The sequence below is a fragment of the Natrix helvetica genome (assembly GCF_964273705.1).
Source record: "Natrix helvetica genome assembly, chromosome: 5".
In the NCBI taxonomy this organism is placed as follows: domain Eukaryota; kingdom Metazoa; phylum Chordata; class Lepidosauria; order Squamata; family Natricidae; genus Natrix; species Natrix helvetica.
In genome coordinates, this window is record NC_138551.1 from 108,217,903 (window position 1) to 108,230,650 (window position 12,748).

The following is a 12,748-nucleotide window of genomic DNA, read 5'->3' on the forward strand; positions in this document are numbered from 1 at the left end:
ATGAAGGGGACCACGGCTCCCGCTGATGACATCACCAGCCTCACCAGCCATAAACCTCACCGCACGTCACTGTTTTTGAGACATGGAGATGCTCCATAATGCAATGCTATGGATCTTCACCAGCCAAAATCAAGACTATTTAGGTATTAATATGCACTTAACACTTTCCGTAAATACTCTTTGCAGCATCAAATTGTTCCCAGAAGTTCTAGTAGCTGTTTCATCATAAAAGTGAAAAACTGAGGTATGGATTATGAAAGAAACCTTATTTGATGTATGGAGGATGGAATGCTGCAACTCTGGCTGATATTTTAAAAAATTGCTTCCTTAGCCCATATTTTACCTTTTGCCTTTCACCATTCACCACACCAATATTATTGATAATCATGTCATTCCCTAATTTAAATCACCTGCTCATTACATCTATGTGTAAATTGCTTCAACCTATTTTTTTTTCAATTTGTCATGAGCCATTTTGGAAATAAAATATTATTTTCATGCAAGTTGAAAATACTGCTGAAAATATTGTACTTCATTTTAGTTGATTGGAAAATGATGCTATCCTCCCAGCTGGTTCAGATCCTTGCTATAACAGCTGCTTTGCTGGTAGAAGCTCATGCGCAGATAACTTGTCCAGGTAAGCTTGGAAATAACAAAAACTTCAACAGTAATGATTAAGTGATCAAAAATACAATTGTAAACAATCAGATATTATCCTGTTGCTAATGAACAGAAGGACATTCTGTGTGGTTTCTCATGTCTGCATTTTACTGATGACTTCTTCAGGGGAAATCTATAATCATAGATTCGAGATTAAAAATGGAAAGATTATTTCTTGATTTATCAGATATTTGCTGCCCAGAGTTGTTTCGTTACTAAATGGGCAACAAATAGGCAGACAAATGGAAAGAAGACAGAAAGAAAGATCTTCCCATTTTTAAACTCCAAATAACAGAAGTGTAATTTTGACAATCCTGGCATTAACTTTTATAGATTTTTCCACTGAATATTACAGAAATAATTTAAACATTTGAAAGAAAAGAAAGAAAGAAAGAAAGAAAAGAAAAGAAGGAAGAAAGGAACAAAAGAAGGAAGGAAGGAAATGGAAATGGAAAGGAGCATCCTAGATATTGTGTACCCAAATTTGCGAGTTTGGATTATTGAAGTTCAGTTCAGGATATATTTATGTTTCTACAACAGAACAATGAACTGATCTCCTAAAACTCCAATGCTTTTTTATATCTGAAATTTGAAATTGGTGCCCAAGGATGTTAAAGAGTATATATTTTCCTTTGAACAGCTCCCCAAGGACCTCGTGGAAGAACTGGACCTCCTGGCCCCCAAGGAGCAAAGGGCAATCCCGGCATCCAAGGACCTGCTGGTCCATCAGGTGATAGAATATCTTCCTTTTGGCTTTCCTTGGGCTCCCAGACCTGAGCAGATATCCTTGTCCCAAAATCTAGCCTTGCCCAATTCAAAATTCAAAACAAAACACACAAGAATCCTCCTCTTTTCTTTTTAAAAATCTCTTTGATTCTGATATTGCCTGATGAAATGTTCTGAACAACCCCCTGAGGCCTTCAAATACCTGCATACTATTTTGCAAGACTGCTTCATCTTTATAGAGGTCATTCCCACTGAAGGGATTTAGAAGTGCCTCTATTTTTGTAAACTGGTTTTATTGCCATCATTAACGCAATCATCTTCTAGGTATTTTTTTCAATGAAAAGGAGACCTTGTGTCCTTGTGTTTTGTTGTGTTGTCTAGACAACTGGGCATTCATTTATCAATTTATTCAATTCATTTGCTGCCCATCTCACTGTCTGGAGGGCTTTCAATCTGATAAAATGATATTCTAAAAGATTAAAATAGTAAGACAATGAATAATAAAGATTAACAAAGAAATAGCTAAGGTAGAGGAGCAGGTACACAATAGAGGTGGAATCTCCCAATGTAGTAATTATTCCCAGGATGACAGAGCTGTATCTGCCCATCTTCCCAGGGCCAGTTGCCAGAGCCAGATATTAAGGCCTTTTTGGAAGGCCCAAGGAGTGAGTCAGAGCTCTTATTGAGGGTGATGATGTTCTAGAGAAAGAGCACCATGGCAGAGAAGGCTCTTCTCCTTGATCCTCCCAGCCAAAGTCCCTTGGTCAATGGGTTTCGCAGCATGCCCCTTCTGTAAGTGCAAGTGGGGCGGGCCAAATCTATGATATTTTAATTGGTAATCAAGGCCTCCATCACTTGGAAGCAGGAGGGGTGAAAATCATTTGGAACAGAATAAAGATGGGTAAGACAAGTGCTTTGAAATGATCCACCCCTTTGAACTCAGACTAAGTTATGAGAGTTAGTGTACAGATGCAAATCAGTTAGGAGATCCCTTGACTTCATGGAGATGTTTGCCTTCTGCAGTCCAGAGATGGTTATTGGTTTTGCTCCACAATCTGCCTTTACCTTCTCAACATGCTGCTGTGGACTTCCAAGTTCCATAATTACTGAAGACGTAGCTTTTTAAAAAATTTATTTTGGAGCTGCCCAGAGTTGGTTAAAAGATGGACAGCTGTAGAAATGTTTTACATTAATAAATAAAAGAAAAAAGATTTGTAGATATTGTGTACACAGGTTTTGAGAGTTCGGGTTATTAAAGATAAATTTATGTTTCTACAACATAATGAGCCGATCAACCAAAAACCCAGTGTTCTCTATATCCAAAATGTGAAATAATTGCCCAAGAATATTACACAATTACACCTTTGTTTTCCTCTGAACAGGTCCCCAAGGACCCCCTGGGCAAATTGGTCCACCTGGCCCTCAAGGACCAAAGGGCAATCCAGGTGTCAGAGGAACTGCTGGTCCACGAGGTGATTAGAGTGTCATCCTTTGTGTGTACTTTTTGGGGGCTCCCAGACCTAAGCAGATATGATTTGCCCAATCCAGAATCCCAAACAAAAACTATAAAAGTCTTCCTCTTCCCTTTTTAACCTCTCTTCGATTCCTACGTTATCTGATGAAACGTTCTGAACAAGCTCCTGATGCCTCCAAAAACTTGTGCACTATTCTGGAAGACTGCCTCATCCTAATGCAGGGGTGTCCAAACTTGGGAACTTTAAGACTTGTGGACTTCAACTCCCAGCATCCCCCAGCCAGCCATGCCTCTGAAGGGGTTTAGAGCAGGGGTGAAAATAATTTTTTTTGCCTACCAGCTCGGTGGTCATGGCTCAGTGGGGTGGGGGCTGTCATGTGACTGGGTGGGTGTGGCCAACTCGACAGGGTGCCTCACCTGGCCCCTCCTTGTCACAAATGGCAGGGAAATGGGGGAGGGGGATTTTCCTGCCTACCATTCTTCCCTCAGCCTGTGCTCAGCTTCAGGAATGGATGACAGGCAGGAAAATTCCCCTCCCCATTTCCCTGCCTTTCATGAAAATGGCTTCATTCCCAGCCTTCAGCATTGCAATCCTAGGATAGGCCGAAGGCTCAGAATGCTTCTGCCTCAGCACAGAACGACTTTTGCCCGTCTCTTTCGGGGTGCGGTGCTTCTGCCTGTTGGGTCACTTCCCGAAGTTGGTGGCTCTGCCGCCAGCCGCTGTGCTTTTCCCCTCTTTTTCCTCATGGGAGGCTTGCGTGGTGGCACCAGCAGAAGGCTGAGGCAATTCCAATTCACCAGCCTTGTGATGGCGAACCTATGGCACAGGTTCCAGAGGTGGCATGCAGAGCCCTCTCTGTGGGCACGTGCACCGTTGCCAGATGCTCTTCTGGTTTCTGGCCTGCCAGCTGGTTTTTGAGGACACCAGAATGCTGGAAAATGGCCTGAAAATGACCCAAAAATGGGCTAAAACCAGCCAAACAAATGGCCTGAAAATGGGCTGAAAACAGCCCAGGAAACGGCCCAAAAATGGCCATTTGGGGGACACCTTTTGGCTGTTTCCAGGCCATTTGATGGGCTGCTTTTCAGCTGTTTTCAGGCTATTTTTCAGACCAAAACCAGCCCGAAAACAGCCTGAAAATGGTCCAAAAACTGTCCCCAAAATGGCCAGAAAAACACCCAAAAAACAGACATGCGTGCTCTGGCCAGGTGGTCTTCAGGTTTTTGGTGCTCCAGCACGTGCACACATGCACACACATTTCAGTTTTGGGCACTTGGTGCCGAAAAGGTTTGCCATCACTGCACCAGCCCCTTCGTTCCACTGTCTCTTGGCTTGCCTACAGCTGCACTGAACAAGCACCAGCACGGGGCGCCTGGATTGCCTGCCTCCCCTGTGCCGGTGCCAGTTCCGGTGCTGAAGCCTCCCCAAAAGAGGGAAAAAGCAAAGCTTCGAGGAAGCAGCAGAAGCATTGCGCCCAGAAATAGAAGGGCAAAAGTGATATTTGTGCTGCTCCAAGGGGCCAGCGGGCTGCAGACAAGTCTCTCGTGAAAGGCTTTCCGTGTCCCTTCGCTTGCTCACTTCCCGCCAGCTCCAGAGCTCGCTATTAACGACCGCAAGGACCAAAAGATGGCGGAGGGGGGAAGGCAATGGGTGGGCATCAAAAGCCCCTGCCCTGAGGATCCTGCAGAGAGAGAGAGAGGAGGAAAACGAAGGGGAGGGGACAATGATGAGAAAGGGGCTCTGCAGTCTCCTATTGCACATAAACCTGGATTGTCTTTGTGTGCCATCAAATAATTCTTGACAAGTCCCTGCAGTTTTCTTGGAAAGTTTTTTTTAGAGACAGTTGTTGGTCCTTGTCTTCTTCTTCCAGAGGATGAGAGGGGGGGAATGGCACCACGTCTCTTGGCTGATTTTGTGCCTAGGGCAGGCCTGGAACTCAGGATCTCCCTGTTTCTAACCCAGGGCTCTAACCACTAGTCATTTTGACTCTGTCAAAGGTGCCTTTCCAAAAGGCAGCTGGACTTTCTTGGGTTTTTTTCTCCTTTACAAAGTTTTGCTTCTCACCCAAGGACTTTGCTTCTCAAGTCCTGCTGTGTTGGCTTCGCCCTGCTTGGTGTGTGTTTCTTTGCCTGAAGTGCCTCCGAGCGTCATGGTCTCTTCGTGCCTTTTCTCCCTCGGAACTCCCTCCTGCAACTCACCCTCTGGGCCTACGTAGGAACCTAAAATTCCCCCCCCCCATGGCAGAATTGGAAAGGTGGGCAGCAGTAATGGGGAGTAGGTGGGGATGGGCCCAAAGAACAAGTTGTCTTGCTTGCTTACCTTCCACGCTGCCTTCCTGTGGCCAGCTTGCAAAGGCAGGGAAGCGTTGGGCGGATGGGGGCAGGGCCAACCAGGGGCAATTTTTACCAGCTTGGCGAACCAATCCAAATCGTCACTACCGCCTCACTCAAGCCAGGCCGAGGTGGTCGAATTTCACCCCTGCTTTAGATGTGCCTCTTATTTTTCTAAACTGCTTTCATCCAGACGAAAATTAGTACCACTCACTCAATCATCTTCTAGGTCAGGGATGTCCAAAGTTGGGAACTTTAAGACTTGTGGACTTCAAATCTCGGAATTCCCCAGCCAGCCATGTGGCTTGTGGTTGAAGTCCACAAGTCTTAAAGTTCCCAAGTTTGGACACCCCTGTTCTAGGTATTTTCTTAAATGAAAAGAAGATTGAGCTTTTCTTGTGTTGTATTTCCTTGTGTTGTGTTGCCTACGCAACTGGATATGACATTAACTTGGCAGTTAATGGAAGCAGGAGGGGAGAGAATCAATCTGAACACCTTTTACAAAATAAATATAGATGAGACAAACTCTCCGAAATGATTCACTTTGAAGCAGAGACTCAATTATGAGAGTCATTTTACAATAATTCTCATAATTGGGAATTAATTTATGAGAGCACTTGACTTCACAGAGATGGTTGCCTTCTACAATCGAAAGATACTTATTGGTTCTGCTCCACAATCCTGTCTTCACCTTCTCAGCCTGGTGCTTTTGGCTTCAAGTTCCATAATTGCAAAGAGACATAACCTTTTTAGAAGCAGGATGGAAAATTCCTAGGCTGGTGGAAATATAAGCTGGGGTAGATTTCTGAAGTGTTTAGCAGGTAGAATGAGGTTGTTAAGGCAAATTCCATTCCATGTAGAATCATATCAGCTTGATTTTGTCTCCCCCCCCTAAAAGTTACTTTTCCTTCATAAAGCAATTGGCAATTGAAGTTTGTTAGCCTAAACATTATATAATATAATAAAATAGAATAGAATAGAAGTAACAATATCTAGATCAGGGGTGTCCAAACTTGGGAACTTTAAGACTTGTGGACTTCAACTCCCAGAATTCCCTAGCCAGCATGGGGAATTCTGGCTGGCTGGGGAATTCTGGGAGTTGAAGTCCACAAGTCTTAAAGTTCCCAAGTTTGGACACCCCTGATCTAGAGTCTGAGAGGAGGTATGTGTTATTTCCCCCAAATGTTTTTTTTATATACTGTTGCAAAGAGTCAGTCTGGTGTAATGGTTAAGGCATGGGGCTAAAAACCAGGTGACACTGAATTCTAGTTCTTCGGGCACAAAACCAACTGGGTGATCTTGGAGCTAATCTCTTTCACTCAGCCCTTGGAATGAGGAAAGGGCAAACCCCTTCCCCAAATCTTGCCATGAAATTTGAATTTATTATGGACGGAGGTGTCAACAATAACTTGAAGACACCCCCCCCCACACACACACACATACGCACACGTTGCTAACCCTAGCTTTCCAATGTTAAAGGACTTGGTGGAAGGGCTTGCAAGAGCCTCTAAATTTTAGTGAGTCTCTAATTTCAAAAAATTGAATAATAATTGGATTCATGCAAGTTTTCAGTGTAAGAAAGACACAAAAACAAAATCCATTTGTTTCAGTTGAATGACTGAAGAAATACTCTAGGCTTACAAATCAACCAATTAATCATTCTGTTTTTTTAATCTATCAGACTTTGCTGGTTTGTATTCTAACACATCGTTAAAGAAAAGTGACATCCCAATTAATTTCACAGGATCAGATAGTCACATAACAGTAATAATAACTTCACTTGACAATGAATTTCTATTATTTTTCATTTGCAGGTGTGCCTGCCAGCCAGGATCCTAAGCTGCAAAATGACATCAAAGAACTTCAACACAGAATTGCCAGAATGGAAAGAGGTATTTTTTTAATAGCTTCCCTTTCTCTTTTTCAGATTAAAAGTGGGTGAGTAGTTTTTCATTCTTATTCCATTTGTGTTGGCAAGAAACCTGAATGAGAACAAGCTATTCAGAAGACTGTGCAATATTAGGACTGTGAATAGTTACGCCTATTTGGGTATTATTAAAAGTGATGATCCAGGGAAATTCCATTTCTGGAATGGGGATTCTTTGAATTTTACCACCTGATGAAGAATAGGATATCCTAAAGCTATATTAGCCCTCTATTTTTAATAGTGTGTGCTATCTACCTTATCTGTCAGAAGTCAAGATATTTTCTTCTCAATTACCAAGCTGTTGTTTTTTACATTGAATACATGGCAGGGTGCTAATGCTCAGGAGAGATTCTGGAAAGGAACTTAATAGATTAACAGAGTTGGAAGGGACCTTGTAGGTCATCTAGTCCAACCCCCCACCCCAACAGGAGACTCTACATCATTTCTGACAAATGACAGTCCAATCTCTTCTTGAAAGCCTCCAGGGATGAAGCTCCCACAACTTCCAAAAGCAAGCTGTTCCACTGGTTGATTGTTCTCATTGTCAGAAAATTCCTCCTTATTTCCAGGTTGAATCTCTCCTTGATCAGTTTCCATCCATCATTCCTTGTCTGGCCTTTGGGTGCCTTGGAATTAGCTTGACCCCTTCTTCCTCTCTGCGGCAGCCCCTCAAATATTGAAACACTGCTATCCTGTCTCCCCTGGTCCTTCTCTTCCCTAGACTAGCCAGGCCCAGTTCCTGTAACTGTTCTTCTTATGTTTTAGTTTCCAGTCCCCTAATCATCTTGGTTGCTCTTTGCATTTTTTCTAGAGTCTCAACATCTTTTTTATAATGTGCTGACCAAAACTGGATGCAGTACTCTAGATGTGGTCTTACTAAGGCTTGGAGGTCTTCTAACCCAAACATCCCACCTCTTCCTTGAAGCAATAAATACCATTTTTTAATAGATGGGATAGTAGCTTTCATCAGCATATTGCCATGGTGCAGTCCAGATCCTGCTTTGTTTTTTGTTTTTTTACCTTAATGGAATCATAAAAAAAGCAGCTCAGGAAATTTATTGCCACTTTCGAACAAAAAGAGAAAATACATGGGAAGTCTCTTAGTTCCACTCAGGTACAACCAGATTGCCACTTAACAATCAAACTATATAAAGTCAATTCTGTAAACCTATTTATCTTTGAACTGATGTTCTTGATGGATCAGGGGTTACCCAGAACTAAAGTACAGGTAGGTCTCATTTGCTGACTGTTTACCATTACGTTAGTGATGAAAAAGTAATTTCGCAACCAATCTTCACATTTATGACCTTTGCAAGTCCATAAAGTAAAGCTGAAGTCAAATCATAAGCATAACTGTGTTCCACTTAGCAACCACCATGCTTAACAACCAAGTTGCCAGTCCAAACTGTGGTTGCTAAAGTAGGCTTATCAGCAGCGAGAGCTCATAAACAATTCGGTTCAATGAGACTTGTGATTTCCTATCATTCAGAAAAGTGAATATGAACTCTCCAAGCTCTGTGATAGAAAAAAAGAGAAACAAGGAAATTATTTTACTTAACATTTGTTCGATCATTTATACATTCATTCACTCATTCGTTCATTCCATTTGTGTAGCCAACCACTTGCCATCCATTTACTCTACTACAAAGCAGGAGACGGTGAGTTCTAGTCCCACCTTAGGAACGAAAGCCAGATGGGTGACTTTGGGCCAGTTCCTCTCTTTCAGCCCAACTCAGTTCGCAGGGCTGTTGTTGCTGTAGGGAAACTAGGAGGAGGAAAGTGTGTTGGACATATTCACCACCTTATTTGTAAAAATAATAAAGGAGGCTATACATAAGTTTAAAAAAGGCTTGTTGAGCAGCTTAACTGAAAAACAACAAAATAGTCAAACAGAAATAAAAAAACACCTTGTTGCATGGAGGAAAAAAATGGGTCTTCGATAGAAGAGAATTCAGGTGGTTCCTGAGATATGACCATAATGGAGCCTGCTCATTATAGTCACAAGTCGGATTAGTTGTTAGGTGAAATGAAACACTAATAACCCCCTCACACACACCATGCTTGCTCTCCCCAATTAAATGAAAATGGGGAAGGGAGAGCAGGAAGGCTTTGCAGCAATCATGTGGTAGGTCATAAGGGGGAACGACAGCAGGTCTTCTGCAGCCATCATAATTTTGAAACGGGATCATAAGTAGCTTTTTGAGAGTCGATCATAATTTCGAATGTTCAATAGTCTGTTGTACTTTGAGAATTACTGTGTATGGAATTGGTATCTATGCAGTTCCGGGTGAAACTGTGGGATCCTTTTTTGTGCATCTATAAAATTCTTCACTAAGATTTTGTCTTCTTCCTGTTTATTTTCAATCCCGCTACTTCCCCATATTCTTCTATTTTTCTAATTAGCTTCAGTCCGGTTTCTAAAGGGGTTTTCTAGTATGAAGACCAAATCATCTGCAAATGCCTGTAATTTGTATTTCTCTTTTTTATTTCCATTCCTTTTATTTCTTCATCTTGTCGAAAGTTCCTCGATAACCTTTCCAAAGTCAATATGAATAGGAATGGAGACAGTAAACATCCCTGTCTGGTACCTTTTTTGATATCAAAATGCTCTGTCATATCTCTATTCTATTCTATTCTATTCTATTCTATTCTATTCTAGATGGGCCGGTAGCCCATCTGGCCCTGGTGATTTGTTATTTTTTTGTCTCTTGATCACCTCTGTGACTTCCATTATAGTTATCCATTCATTCAACATGTCCTTAACAATATCTGGTATCTTAGGAAGTTCAGATTGTTCCAAGTATTGTTGTATTTTGTTTTCCAAGATTTCCTCCTTGTCATATAATTTCTCATAGTACTCTTTTATAATAGCCTTTTTCTTCTCATTCTGATAATGAAGAGTCCCTTTCTTATCAATTAGACAATGTATCAGATTTTCCCCCTTTTCTTTTTTCAACTTGTATGCCAACCATCTTCCAGGCTTGTTCGCATTTTCAAAAATGTTTTGTTTTGCACTTTTAATTTTATGTGCCAGTTCTTCTTCATCCATACATTCATTTTATGTTTTATTATATCTATTTGATTTTTCAGCTCCTTTTTTGTAGTTCTCTCTGTAGGTCTAATTCCAATCTTTTGCATTCTTCTTCTAACATAGTCTTGTTTTGTTTCTTCTTCTTCTTTTTCTTTCCCATATATGTTATAGGTAGGCCGCATGTGTATGCTTTAACAGTGTCCCATACAATTTGTAAGGAAGTCTCTTTCTTTCTATTTTCTTTGAAGAAAAAGTTTAATTTTTTCCATCTATTGTATAAATTCTTTTTCTTGCAGTATTGCTTGATTCAACGTCCATCGGCATTTTCTTTTTTGCCCTTTCCATATAACTTTCATAGGATTGTGATCTGCAGAAACATTAGATTCTATTTCTATCTCTTGTATACATGCTTTCAATTCTGTTGTCATCCATACCATATCAATTCTAGACCAAGATTTGTGCCTATTTGAATAGAGCAGTGATGGCGAACCTATGGCATGCGTGCCACAGGTGGCACGCAGAGCCATTTGTCAGGGCACGCGAGAGCCACCCCCCTTTTTTCTTTTTCTTTTGCTAATGAGCAGTATAATTTCACAATTTTGGGGTACTCTAGTAGCTTACTGTGTTGTTTTTTAATATCCAAATAAGATTTGATTTTGATTTCTCTAATTTATTGAAAGTTCTTTTCCATTTCATTGGTGAGTTCAGTCCATGTATGTTAGTTGATAGTAATTTTATTTATTTCTTCTTCTATTGTTTACTTGTAGATAGTTTAGTTGTCCTAGTTGATCTTATTTCTCTCTGTTTCTGTTTTGCTCCTTCTCTTTCCCTTCTCTCTTTTTCTTCTATTTCAGTTTCTTTTTGTTGTATCTTTCCTTCTACTGTCACTTCTGGTATCTCTACTTGCTCTCTTACCGTGGGGTCCTTGATGTTCTCTGAACTTGGTCATTGGCTTGTAGATGCTTGCGATGGTTGGATAATGAAAAGTCTGCAAGTCAACCACCAAACTCAGGAAGCATCAAGGACTCCATGGGTCTTCACTTTTTATTTTTATTTTACAAAAGGCTGGCAGGATTGAGGCCATTCATCTAAGCAAAACTTCCAAATTTCTTGACAGCTTTGACCTTGGATGGAAAGATGGCAATTGCTGGAAATAAGCTGTTCGCCTCTACTGGGAAGACATCTGTATTTGGGAAAACAGAAGTGACTTGCCAAGAAGCCCATGGCTCCATTGCAGCACCAAGGAACCTGAATGAGAACAAAGCCATTCAGAAGATTGTGCAATATTATAACAGTTATGCCTATCTGGGTGTTATTGAGAGCGATGAGCCAGGGAAATTCAATTTCCGGAATGGGGATCCTTTGAATTTTACCAACTGGTACAAGAATGAACCTTCAGGTCAAGGAACTGAAAAATGCGTGGAAATTTACAGCGATGGCAGTTGGAATGACAAAATGTGCAACAATTACCGCCTTGCGGTCTGTGAATTTTAAGCCCAATCCAAGGCAACCATTGAATGTTCCTTAAAAGATAACTCAGTATGATTCTTCTGTCAAACCCCCCCCCCCAATCAATAAAAATCCTTGGCATTTCTTTTGTTTTCATTTCATGTCCTGGGCTCAAAAGGCAAGTCTGTTCTGAAAGGATTTTGCATGTTCCCAAACAGAAAATGTATCTCTAGGATATGGGTTAAATGTCATAAAGATCGTGAAAATAAATTAAAGAAGAAATAGACATGTCATCCCCAACAGGAAAATAATATCAGTGAGATGTGGGGTTAGGTAGTTCTTCACTTACAACAGTTCATTTAGTGACTGTTCGAAATTGCAATGGCATTGAAAAAAAGAGATTTATGAATGTTTTTCACGCTTATGAGTGTTGTGGTATCCCCATGGTCATGTGATCAAACTTCAGAAGCTCAGCAGCTGACTCACATTTATGACGGTTGCAATGTTCTAGGGTCACGTGATCCCCTTTTGTGACCTTCTGACAAACAACATCAACGGAGAAGCCAGATTCACTTAACAACTGTGTTACTAAACACCTACAGTGATTCACTTAACATCTGTGGCTAGACAGATCACAAAATGGGACAAGATCCACTTAACAAATGTTTCACTTAGCAACAGAAATGTTGGGCTCAATTGTAGTCGTAAGTCGAGGCGGTAGGTGAGAAAGTCAATATTCATTTTAAAAGGAAGACCAGGGAAGGCTGAAAAAATTTATATTTGAAGATTGAGCAAAATCCAAAAACATGGGATGAAACACAAGAGTCCAGATATTTACCAGATTACCACGTTATTTACTCTGGATTTAATTGGAGCTAATTCTCTCTCTTCCAGCCAATATCCAAAGATACCAATTGCTAGGTATCAATTCCACGCCTCTTAACATCTCACTCCAGATGATGTCCCACAGTGCTTTCATGTAGACTCTTAACAGCTTGGGAATCAGGATGAAACCTTGAAACACAAAGCATTAGTGGCAATAGGTCGATGACATTATCAAAACCAAGAACTGATGCAAACTCCCTGCTTTCACAAACATCTGAAAAAGCACAAGGAAAGACAGAACTTTTGCTGTCTTTAGGTGCTTAAA

At 41.0% G+C, this 12,748-nt stretch overlaps 1 protein-coding gene across 2 annotated transcripts; it reads left to right on the top strand.

The window, feature by feature from the left end:
- On the top strand, positions 1-11,737 carry LOC309392603 (pulmonary surfactant-associated protein A-like). 2 transcript variants are annotated; one of them, XM_081954030.1, is made up of 6 exons: positions 1-244; positions 542-637; positions 1,301-1,390; positions 2,769-2,858; positions 7,006-7,083; positions 11,267-11,737. In XM_081954030.1, the coding sequence occupies exons 2-6, from the start codon at positions 553-555 to the stop codon at positions 11,641-11,643; spliced, it is 720 nt and encodes a 239-aa protein (XP_081810156.1). In that variant the 5' UTR covers positions 1-244; positions 542-552; the 3' UTR covers positions 11,644-11,737. The 2 variants fall into 2 exon arrangements, with proteins under 2 accessions (XP_081810156.1, XP_081810155.1); XM_081954029.1 differs by having other exon boundaries at positions 1-637.
- Positions 11,738-12,748: the final 1,011 nt, after the last annotated feature.

Bases quoted from the DNA above. Each gene is read 5' to 3' on its own strand.
- LOC309392603 (XM_081954029.1), top strand. From the start codon at position 466: ATGAGCCATTTTGGAAATAAAATATTATTTTCATGCAAGTTGAAAATA. The intron at 638-1,300 runs GTAAGCTTGGAA...TCCTTTGAACAG, and splicing joins TGCGCAGATAACTTGTCCAG to CTCCCCAAGGACCTCGTGGA. The intron at 7,084-11,266 runs GTATTTTTTTAA...ATTTCTTGACAG, and splicing joins AATTGCCAGAATGGAAAGAG to CTTTGACCTTGGATGGAAAG.